Source organism: Procambarus clarkii, chromosome 7 (assembly GCF_040958095.1).
Source record: "Procambarus clarkii isolate CNS0578487 chromosome 7, FALCON_Pclarkii_2.0, whole genome shotgun sequence".
NCBI classification, from domain to species: domain Eukaryota; kingdom Metazoa; phylum Arthropoda; class Malacostraca; order Decapoda; family Cambaridae; genus Procambarus; species Procambarus clarkii.
The window spans coordinates 38,548,658-38,561,637 of record NC_091156.1 but is presented as its reverse complement, the minus strand read 5'-3'; the positions used below and the strand labels follow the sequence as shown (position 1 = coordinate 38,561,637).

The window sequence follows — 12,980 nt, the reverse complement described above, 5'->3', positions numbered from 1 at the left end:
ATATATATATATATATATATATATATATATATATATATATATATATATATATATATAAATATATATATATATATATATATATAAATATATATATATATATATATATATATATATATATATATATATATATATGTATATATATATATATATGTCGTACCTAATAGCCAGAACTCACTTCTCAGCCTACTATGCAAGGCCCGATTTGCCTAATAAGCCAAGTTTTCATGAATTAATGTTTTTTCGTCTACCTAACCTACCTAACCTAACCTAACCTAGCTTTTTTTGGCTACCTAACCTAACCTTACCTATATATATAGGTTAGGTTAGGTTAGGTAGGGTTGGTTAGGTTCGGTCATATATCTACGTTAATTTTAACTCCAATAAAAAAAAATTGACCTCATACATAGTGAAAAGGGTAGCTTTATCATTTCATAAGAAAAAAATTATAGTAAATATATTAATTCAGGAAAACTTGGCTTATTAGGCAAATCGGGCCTTGAATAGTAGGCTGAGAAGTGAGTTCTGGCTATTAGGTACGACATATATATATATATATATATATATATATATATATATATATATATATATATATATATATATATATATATGCACTACTCCTAACCAAACATAGACCTGATAATATTCTACAAAGCAAGAAGACTTCCAAACTCCTTATCAAAACAGTTCCGAAGCGAAGGAGAACCCTCTACAGCAGTCAAGCGTTGTATACATGTACACTTACCTCCCCACGAAGGATGCAACCTTCAATCTAAGTACATAGGTGTGACACCAACCAAGCTGAGGAGGCGATTGTCACAACATCTTCAATCCGGCGCCCCCAGGAATCGCATGAGACAAGCTCATGTCATCACTCTAACAAGAGAAATGTTGAACAAGAATATCTGCATAATATTCTTGTTCAACATATTGTTCAATATTGGGGTTTTTGTCTATCTGCATAATAGACAAAAACCCCAGATGTAAGAAGATTGCGAATTCTTGAGGCAATTCGCATAAGAATAGATCAACTTACAATGATCACCCAAATCATGGAGGTATTTACTCTACACACCATGAGAGTAAGGTTAAGACCAGAACATAACGCCACCGTCACAGAAGACAATGTCCAACAATATATATATATATATATATATATATATATATATATATATATATATATATATATATATATACATATATATATATATATATATATATATATATATATATATATATATATATATATATATATATATATATATATATATATATATATATATATATATATATATATATATATATATATATATTGGTGTATACTGGCAGCAGGTTTTCTTTCAAACATGTTTCACTGAATATGACCGCATATTCTGTATTTATTATTTTCTGGTTTAGGGCTTCTATCCCTCTAACTATTTTCTTAGCATCAGGGCTTAATTGAAATAGGAGTTCTCCAAAACTCATTTTCGTACTTTTAAGGTGAAGAAAAGAAGTGATTTACTATAGAGTGTATTACGCTTATTTGTATAATTTGCACGACGTTTCGAACCTCCATGGTTCATTCTCAAGTGAACAGATCTTACAATACTAGTTGATTTTATACCCGCATTAGGTCAGGTGATAATACAATGAAGGTGAAAACATGGAGGGATACATAAGGGATAAACATAGGGGCTGCAGAAGGCTTATTGGCCCATACGAGGCATCTCCTATCTAAACACAAAGATTAATCCAGTGTAATTGGCCTGTTATGTTGGACATTGTCTTCTGTGTTGGCATCGATATGTTCTTGTCTTGTCCTTACTCTCATGGTGGGTAGAGTAAATAGTTCCGTGATTTGGGTGTTCATGGTAGGTCGCTCTATTCTTATGTGAATTGCCTCAAGAATTTGTAATCTTCTTGAATCTTGGGTTTTGTCTATTATGCAAGTATTCTTGTTCAACATTTCTCTTGTTAGAGTAATGTCATGGGCTTGTCTCATGTGATTCCTAGGGGCACCAGATTGAAGATGGCATGTCAAACGCCTCGTCAGCTTGGTCGACGTCATACCTATGTACTTACATTGAAGGTTACATCCTTCGTGGGGGCAAGTGTACATGTATACAACGCTTGACTGCTGTAGAGGGTTCTCCGTCGGCTTCGGGCTGTTTTTGATAAGGAGTTCGGAAGTCTTCTTGGTTTTGTAGAATATTATCAGGTTTATGTTTTTGTTAGGAGTAGTGCTTTTTACTCCTTTACGGATTATTTCTTTCATTATTCTTTCCTCTTTTATATGTTCACTGTGCATGGTTGATTTGTAATATAATTTTATTGGGGGTGTTGTGGTTTCTGTTCTAGGTTCTGAATTATACCAACGGTCCAAGTGTCTTCTTATAGCAGCGTTTATTTCCGCGTTGCTATATCCGTTGTTCACCAATACCTGAGTTACTCTTTCAAACTCTCTACTCACGTTGCTCCATTCAGAGCAGTGGGTAAGCGCTCGACGAATATAAGCATTGAGAACACTGGCTTTGTATCTTTGGGGGCACTCACTTCTACCGTTCAGGCATAATCCTATGTTGGTGGGCTTGGTATATACGTTGGTGCTTAAAGAGGTTCCTGTTTTTGTTATTAGTACATCCAAGAATGGCAGACTGTTATTTTCACTATTTTCATGTGTAAATCGGAGTACTGACTCTCTCTCTAGGTGTCTTTTTAGGTCAATTAGTTCATCTGAGTCTTTTACTATTACGAATATGTCATCTACATAACGGCAGTATACAGTTGGTTTTTGTCTGCTACTGAAGACCCTATCTTCGATGGTTCCCATATAAAAATTAGCAAATAAAACTCCTAAGGGGGAGCCCATTGCTACTCCGTCTATTTGTAAATACATGTCTCCTTGTGGACTGATGAAAGGGGCTTCCTTTGTACATGCTTCGAGAAGACTTTTCAAGTGTGGCTCAGGTATGTCTAATTTGGGGGTGCTCTCGTCTCTGTATACTCTGTCCAGTATCATTCCTATGGTTGTGTCGACTGGGACGTTGGTAAAAAGGGATTCAACGTCCAGGGAAGCGATGATTCCATCGGGCTGGGTAGATTTGATCAATTCTAGGAAATCTGCTGATGATTGTAGACTAAACTTACTTGGAGTGTATGGAGTTAGGAGTTCATTGAGTTTCTTTGCCAGGTGATAAGTTGGGGTTGGTATTTGGCTGATTATAGGGCGTAGTGGGTTACCTGGTTTATGCGTCTTAACATTGCCGTAGGCATATCCTAAGCCATAGTCGCCTTGAAGTTTATTGAAATGCACACTACCCTTCTTTGCGTATAATTCAGAACCTAGAACAGAAACCACAACACCCCCAATAAAATTATATTACAAATCAACCATGCACAGTGAACATATAAAAGAGGAAAGAATAATGAAAGAAATAATCCGTAAAGGAGTAAAAAGCACTACTCCTAACCAAAACATAAACCTGATAATATTCTACAAAACCAAGAAGACTTCCGAACTCCTTATCAAAAACAGCCCGAAGCCGACGGAGAACCCTCTACAGCAGTCAAGCGTTGTATACATGTACACTTGCCCCCACGAAGGATGTAACCTTCAATGTAAGTACATAGGTATGACGTCGACCAAGCTGACGAGGCGTTTGACATGCCATCTTCAATCTGGTGCCCCTAGGAATCACATGAGACAAGCCCATGACATTACTCTAACAAGAGAAATGTTGAACAAGAATACTTGCATAATAGACAAAACCCAAGATTCAAGAAGATTACAAATTCTTGAGGCAATTCACATAAGAATAGAGCGACCTACCATGAACACCCAAATCACGGAACTATTTACTCTACCCACCATGAGAGTAAGGACAAGACAAGAACATATCGATACCAACACAGAAGACAATGTCCAACATAACAGGCCAATTACACTGGATTAATCTTTGTGTTTAGATAGGAGATGCCTCGTATGGGCCAATAAGCCTTCTGCAGCCCCTATGTTTATCCCTTATGTATCCCCCCATGTTTTCACCTTCATTGTATTATCACCTGACCTAATGCGGGTATAAAATCAACTAGTATTGTAAGATCTGTTCACTTGAGAATGAACCATGGAGGTTCGAAACGTCGTGCAAATTATACAAATAAGTGTAATACATTCTATAGTAAATCACTTCTTTTCTTCACCTTAAAAGTACGAAAATGAGTTTTGGAGAACTCCTATTTCAATTAAGCCCTGATGCTAAGAAATTAGTTAGAGGGATAGAAGCCCTAAACCAGAAAATAATAAATACAGAATATGCGGTCATATTCAATGAAACATATATATATATATACATATATATATATATATATATATATATATATATATATATATATATATATATATATATATATATATATATATATATATATATATATATATATATATATATATATGTATATATATATATATATATATATATATATATATATATATATATATATATATATATATATATTTATTATTATTATTATTATTTTAATAATTGTAGGTGCTGTGGAATGGAGTGAGGAAAACTCGGGAATTCTACCATTCTCTATGCCCATATACCCAGAGATGGTGGGGTATAAGTCTCGTTTGGCATCATTTGGCATCATCTGGCCTGATATGTGTGGTCAATCTCCGGCAGAATTATCTCGTGTTGGCTTTTTCTCTTGTGGTAAGTATTGGAAGATAATATTATTATTATTATTATTATTATTATTATTATTATTATTATTATTATTAATATTATTATTGTGTTCTTAATGTAATCACACGAGCCAAGTCTGTTTGAGACGTGCTAGTATTTACTTTCTCATTTATTTATTTATTTATAAAAAAATGTTTATATATTTTTCTTTTTTTCTTAGGAGTTGGAGACCATATACGATGGTCATATTGTGGTGGTGGTCTTGTTAACTTCATACCTTCGGACGACCCCTGGACTCTCCACGCCCGGTACTACCCAAGCTGTGTCTACTTAAACTTTAAGAAGGATCGAGCCTTCATTAAAAATGCAGTCCCTTTCTCACCTCCTCAACCGACAATAGCAGTTGATGAAACATTGATAAATGCACTCCTGCACGGTCTTGATTATTACAATGGACTTGCTGCTACAGTAAGATTTCCATACATCGCCCTGCGAGGTGCACTAAGAGAATACCTCAAGATTAAAAGTGATATATTACCTCTCCTTAGCGAATCTAACTGTGTAGAGGTGATGTTATGGTTTTTAGATGGAGTGGATGAAAGTGAGGACACAGGTGCAGTAACTGAATCTCCCTTAGAAGTATTATCATCCCAAGGTGTTATTTTTCCCCGCCCAGTTCCCCCTGTAGTGGAGGTAGATGAACGAGAGGAAGAGAATGCAATGCATGGTGTAGCTAGGTTTTATTGTAAGGTATGTTTCACTCAAGAAATAAAAACGGTTCTCATTCCGTGTAGGCATATGGTCATATGTTTGGATTGTGTAACAAGATGTGACAAATGTCCTGTATGTCGAGGAGATGTAGTACATCTACTTCTTCCTATTATCTCTTAATAAAAACAAATCTAAAGTTGATTCTTTTATATTATCCTTATATATTTTTTTTATTATTATTATTATTATTATTATTATTATTATTATTATTATTATTAATGCTGAGGGAGGTGGAGGTGTGTGGTAAGGAGGCACCCTCGTGAACAGGGGTATATAGCTCACCCTTAACCTGGCAGGGTAAACACTCAGTCACCAACCCACCCACCAATCCAAGATGACCGCACGAGTCTCTGGTGCCGCCGGTGTGGCCTCTCCTCACTCAGAGGGCGATGAGCGCTTAGGACAAGCCATCGCAATAATCCGTGGTATGTTTCCCTTAAGTTGAGTCATATTGTGCTAAGATGCTTGTTGTTGTTGTTGTTGTTGTTTGCTAATGTTGATGTAACAAATAATATCAATAATGTGAAGAGTGGGTATGTGTGTGTGTGTGTGTGTGTGTGTGTGTGTGAGTGTGTGTGTGTGTGTGTGTGTGTGTGTGTGTGTGTGTGTGTGTGTGTGTGTGTGTGTGTGTGTGTGTGTGTGTGTGTGTGTGTGTTATGCTAGTAATGTAAACTTTTTTTTAGATTATCTGGAGAAAGCTAGCAGCGGCGGTGTGAGCAGCAGCAGCAGCAGCAGCAGCAGCTGCGGTCCCACCAGATCCACCTCTGGAGGGAATATCTTTATATTCTTGGGAACCACCCACATACACACAAACACCGGAGAGGTGGTTGTGTCCTCCCCCCCCTACTCCAGTCGACTACGGTGATAGCCTCCCCTCACACATTCGTGCTGCCAACCGTAGCGACCAGGTCGCGACAGGTGTCGCCACACGCACCACACGTGTGTGTCTCCCTACACACACCACTACCACACCCGCTACTGCTCCTGCTGATGGAGATTGTGGTGATAGAAGTACTAGAAACACCATCCCTCATTGTGTACCAACCAGTCCTACTGCTGATCAGAGGGGTGGTAACGCTTTATATTTTATGAACACCGTTGAAGAGGTGCTGTCCCCCAGCCTTTTAACTGGGGGGTGTAGAGTAGGTAGTGACCCTACTACTAGTAGTACTACTAGGGATAATAGGACTGAAGAAGAAGTAGTAAGAATGTGTGTGGATATTTCACAGGGTGGTGAGTATCCAGATCTCTTGACTATGAGTGGAGGTCTTGATGATGCGGTGTTTGCCGCTATTTCTCTCTCAGAGGACAACCCCGCTACTCAAACCGAAAATGATTTGAATGTAGAAGCCTTACTGGGTGAGCGTATAATGCTTACAGACAGTCAGCAACGTGGATTGCTGACTGACGTTAATGTGAATCTTTTCCTCAACCCCCAACTTAGTTCACTCCAAGGTGTATCTACAAACCTTCACCCTGAACCCAGCTCTCACCCCTCCTCCACATCCCACAACTCTAAACTAAGTTCACACAAAGCCACATCTCGGGCTAGAGGTCGTGATGAGTGTAACACAATGTCTCAGACTGTGTTAATAAGTAGTGATGATGAAAACTTTACCCCTCTACGAAGGATACGAGTTGGTGACGATCTTAATAGATCCCGCTATATTGACACCACCACTGATAGTGACAGCGACTGTGATAGCGAGGTTGAGCGTGAAATAATAGCACCTCCCCCACCCAAACGACAGATTAAACGAGGCGATAACCGTCTGACTATAGAAAAACCCAGCAAAAATCTAAAATCTAAGCCTAAAGCTAAAAAAAACTTTTTGAAACTCCGCTGATAACTAGTAGTCATGTAACTGCATTAAGCTGAGTGATATGTCTCTGTCCGTCTGTTAGTTATTATGTTTTGTTTTTTACCAAGATAAATATGTAAGTGTCTACCAGTTATTGAATAAAACGTAATAAGAGAAAGATCAATTTTTTTTCACCTATTATGCTAACACTAGTCTCTGTTTTTTACCAAGATAAATATGTAAGTGTCTACCAGTTATTGAAATCAACTATTTTTTTCACCTATTATGCTAACACCATATGACAGCATTATGCTGAGTGATATGTCTGTCTGTCTGTCTGACAGTTATTATGTTTTGTTTTACCAAGATAAATATGCGAGTTATGTTATGTCTACCAGTTATTGAAATCAACTATTTTTTCACCTATTATGCTAACACCATATGTCAGCATTATGCTGAGTGTTATGTCTGTCTGTCTGTCTGTCTGTCTGACAGTTATTATGTTTTGTTTTACCAAGATAAATATGCGAGTTATGTTATGTCTACCAGTTATTGAATAAAACGTAATAAGAGAAAGATCAACTATTTTTTCACCTATTATGCTAACACTAGTCTCTGTTTTTTTCTGTTGGGTCGAACGATTGCTAATGGTTGATGATGAGTGAAAACTCGCGCTATGAAAAGACTCAAGGTCAGTCCCTAACGAGATGCGACGAGACGGAATGAGTAACCACGCTTACATTTTCAAATGTTATAAGAACTGAAAACAGACTTGTTATAAGAACTGACTTAACCCAGAGCTATTTCACTATAATCTCATACGGACTGTTTACATTGGATAATGTAGGTCTTAAGAGAGAGAGAGTGTGTTGAACTCGGGATAATGAACAAGTCAATTTAATAATAGTAACAAGATTGTGTTTTTTTCCATATTATCGTATATATGCTTACTTTGCTTGCAAGATTGTGTTTTCCATATTAACGTATATATGCTTACTTTGCTTGGAATTTGTATGTGTGGAACAAAAATATTTTATTGTGTTTGGATGTAATGGCTAAACATGGTTTTACATTTCATTATTCAGACATCGACAGAAAGTTGCTCGTTACTCTTAAAATGTTATTTGGGCAAAGAACGAAGTTAGTATATTGTCCACGTTACATTAATGATATTTGAGCAAAGAACGATGTCATCATGTTGGTCGTGTTACCTTACAAGGTTATGTATATCCCACGCAGTTGTGTTTACATCAAATTAAGATTTGTTATAATAATAAGATTGAAGACCAGCTTATGACTGGATATTCTTAAAAAAAATGCTATTTGAGCAAAGAATGATGATACTAAGGCTTAGAACAGAACATCCGGTCTGGGAAGGGAGCAGTGATGGTTCGGCCATGGAGGGGGTGGTAGGGGTATGGGTTTGGTGGGGGTGGATGGGGAGAGGTTAAGGCCAGCCCATTACCTTGTCAATCTCACTACGCCTCAATCCGCCGCGAAGGTGAGACCTTGACAAGATAGCTCCGCACAACAGTAATGGCTGTAGGAAGAATAGGTTATGGAGATTGAGTAAACGTGCATACATTTCAATGATCACAGTTAACAAGAACAATTTGTAGGTAGAGATCGCGTCTCCGTGACGATGTATTGACTTATATTGAATTTTGTAACTAGCTCGTCATGATTGTAACTTGCTTAGCTAAAAATGAATTGTTGGGCTTCAGTCCTGACTCCTTTATGCATCTCTGCAAGCCTTTACTGCCCTTATGACTGCCTTGTGTGAGATTGGACTGTTTAGCAACACGTAGGTAGTTCTTGACACCCTATGTAACCCCACATATAATGTAGAGAGAGAGAGATATAGATATATATATATATATATAGAGAGAGAGAGAGAGTGATAGAGATATATAAATATACACATATAGAGAGAGAGAGAGAGAGAGACAGAGACAGAGACAGAGAGAGAGAGAGAGAGAGAGAGAGACGGAGTTGCTGACTGTAGCTACATCTCCCCTTAACGAAACGCACTGGGTAATGGATGCCCAACCACTTCCGCCATGTCTGAGGAAGTAATGGCCGACATTGCCTACCCTCCGGGAGGGGAAGATATAACCCAACTACTTGGAAAAGTCTTTTCAGTTACCCTCGGACCCGTGACCAGTAAGCACACCCCTCCGCGGACATTGAAAAACGCTTAAGGGTAATGGTACACATCCCTCCTGCTGGACTCTACTCTCTCATCCTCTCACACTTAGGGCTTCCTGTAGGGGGAGTTAATGGTTTGTCTAACCGCAAAATGACCCAGAGCAGTCTCACGACGAGGGTGGCTTCCCTCTTTCCTGACCCGAACACACAGAAAAAGCACCCCAAAACCCCGAGGACTAGAGCGACGCGCCCCACTTACCTCCGACACGCCCCAAACTTCCGGGAAATTCCCCCCAAAAACCCTTGAGGACTAGAGCGACACGCCCCATCTGCCTGGTGCCACTCACGTGTCTTTTCCATGCATTTCTTACTCTACCACATACTCTCCTACATCCCCAACAACATGGCTTCCCTCTTTCATGACCAGAACACACAGAAAAGCACCCCAAAAACCCGAGGACTAGAGCGACGCGCACCACTTTCCTCCGACACACGTCATAACATCCGGGAAATTCTCCCCCAAAACCCTTGAGGACTACGACGATGCGCGCCACCTGCCAGGTGCCACTCACGTGAGTGCCACCTGGCAGGTGGTGCGCGTCGCTGTAGTCCTCAACTTCACAACTGGCGAATACTAATTGTACTACATTCAATCTGGGTTTATTACTTACAGCTGGGTTTGCAATTCAGCTTGTTACTGGAGAATTGATTTACTGCTGATTAATTTATTATTGTTGGCAGGCATAGGCTTCTTCGGGTTTGAAAGTATTTATGTCAGTAAGTAGCCACCTGCAGATTGGAGCATATTCATGCCTAGTCGTTTAACATGTCCAGTGATGAACTGGTAATAGTAGTCTGCTCCAACTAGTATATTTACATTATTAAGGCGGTCAGACGTTAACTGGATTTCAGCCAATTTAATTTCATGTTCCTGCAGGAAGTTGGTTGTGTACCCCAGACCCTTAATATTTAGGTCAAACGGTATTTGATCTACAATAATGGCTTGGATAGCCTTGATATGACTACCTAGACGTATGAGCGGTTGAACTACTGAGTATTCATGGGTTCCTCGCTTTATCATGAACCCTGACAAGTTTAATTTTACCTGTCTGATTGGTTGTAAATTGAGTGCCTCTGCCGCTTTCTGAGTAATGAAAGTTCTCTGGGATCCTTGATCAAATAGTCCACGAGTGGTGATCTGGATTCCTTTATTCTTTACTTGAAGTTGGGCAGTGGGCAAGGTTGCATCCTACTGAGACGTTGGTTAAATTATGCTGTAAACTTCTCGCACCTTGCAGCACTGTACATGTGTAGATTCTCTATCTCCTATTCTAGGATTGAAATAATTTGTTTTGACAAATTTGCACAGTGCAGCATGATGCTCGCCCATTCTACACCTATAGCAGATGTTCAGTGGGGTGTCACAGCTGTTAACATTATGTGATTTGAGACACCTAGTACATTTGTGTAACTGTTTGAGTCGTCTGACTCGTGTATCTCTATTGGGGTTGTGATGGAAAAAAGAAGTGTAGGTGTTTGGCAGTCCTCTCAATGCATAGCTGTTGTGTCCTGTGGCAAAGTAAGGCAAAACAAATAGTATGAACAATGAAACTTTAATTAAATTGAAAACAAATTATGAATAAGACAATTCCTTGGCTATGTACAGTGCAAACTAACAAGAATATAAAGTAAAAAAATAATATAAAATAAAATAGTGGTGACATTACTCTAAAATGGATAAAGACAAAAATAAAATTAACAGGTGCTAAAAATAAAACGCTGGCTGAGAACATCCACTAATAGACAGAGCGTATGTCAGATGGTTGTGTCAGCTTTGAGAGAACAGGATATTCTAACTCCAATGGCTGGTGCAGGCCCAGACATCGGCTAGGTAGATGGGGCTGAGGTGGAGTGGTGCAGACGTCGATTCACCAATCAGAAGTGGGCTGGCTGGAAATGGTAGTTTGGTGATCGGCGACGATGGAGGGGGGAGGTGGAGAGCGAGTGTGATATACGTATGCGCCTGGCAAAAAGTATTTAACTAAATATGTACTACACTTGCTTGTAGTATCTAGATGTTGTAGATGTAATGAAGTAACATGATGATAGGAAAGAGCAGGCCAAATCTCTCTTGAAGGAGATTATCGTAACAGCTCTCCCATGAAGTTAAGGTTCGAAATGTTGCAGATCCAGGACGATGGAGAGGAGTTCCTTATCTATAGTGCTGTAGTTCTTTTGATGGGGCTTCAACTAGTAGCTATAGAAGCCGACAGAAAGAACCTCCTCACCTCGTTGTTTTAGTAGGACGCCCCCGATGCCGGTACCACTGGCATCGACATGGAGGATGAAAGGCTTCGTGATATCTGACGTGGCGAGAATGGGATTAGAACAGAGCAGAGATTTAAGTTGTTCAAAGGCAACGGTCTGTTGAATGGTCCAATGATACCGTTGCTTGTGGCTGGTCAAATTAATCAATGGTGTCACTACCGTACTAAAATTCTTCACAAACCTACGATAGTAAGACGCAAGTCCAAGGAAGCGCAGGAGTTGCTTCCTGGACATAGGTTGTGGGTAATGCTGAATGTATTCAGTGTGAATTGTTAAAGGACCTATGCTGCCACTCCCTATCATATGACCCAGATAACGCACTTTACCTTTGGCAAAGGTGGACTTGCCCAAGTTGATGGTAAGGCCGGCTGTCAGGAGCTTTGAGAACAATCGTTGCAGCAGGAGCAGATGTTCGTTCCAGGTTTTGGTTGCCTCAACGATGTCGTTCAAATAGGCATAGGTGTGATCTAGGCCGTAGATGACGTGGTTGACAGCTCGCTGGAAGGTGGCCGGGGCGTTACACAGTCCAAAAGGAAGGCGTTCATATCTGTATAGGCCAAAAGGAATGGTGAAGGCAGATATTTTTTTAGCTCTCTGTCAGGCTTATTTGGTAATAGCCTTTTAACAAATCAAATTGGGATAAATATTTGGCATTACCTATGGCGTCAATGATATCATCTATACGTAATAAAGGATAAGCATCCTTGACGGTCACCAGATTCAATTTCCTATAATCGGTGCAAAGGCGTACTTTACCGTGCGGTTTCGGCACCAAGATGCAGGGTGAGGCCCAAGGGGACTCACAAGGTGAGGCCAGCCCATGATCCAGAAGGTATTGTACTTCAGCATGCATAACTTCCTTTTTGTTCGGGCTCATACGGTAGAAGGGTTGACGAATCGGCCGGGTAGCAGGAAGTAGCTGGATGTCTTGCTGAACCACATTACACTCCTGGGGATCATCGTTGAACAACTTCTGATGTTCATGAAGAACTTTGATGAGAGGAGAACTATTACTGTCCTGTAAATAGGTAGGATGATCATTAAGGATTTCCGAGTTGGAAGGCACTGAATCAGAGTCAGAGCTTTCCGTAGGAGAAGAAGGGAAGGTCTCACTGTGGAGGTATGGATCTTTGAAAGTGGAGAGTGATATTAGCACAGTGGGGGGAATACCTTTCTACTCCTTCAGAAGATTGACGTGGCACAACTGGGTCCTCCGCCGACTATCTGGAGTCTCAAGAACGTAGTTGTGGTTGTTTCTGCACTC

At 39.6% G+C, this 12,980-nt stretch overlaps 1 protein-coding gene across 1 annotated transcript; it reads left to right on the top strand.

Annotated features, from left to right (window-relative positions):
- The first annotated feature begins 4,573 nt into the window (after positions 1–4,573).
- On the top strand, positions 4,574–5,558 carry LOC138358057 (baculoviral IAP repeat-containing protein 8-like). Its single transcript, XM_069315528.1, has 2 exons — positions 4,574–4,694; positions 4,888–5,558. The coding sequence occupies exons 1-2, from the start codon at positions 4,574–4,576 to the stop codon at positions 5,556–5,558; spliced, it is 792 nt and encodes a 263-aa protein (XP_069171629.1).
- The last annotated feature ends 7,422 nt before the right edge of the window (positions 5,559–12,980 follow it).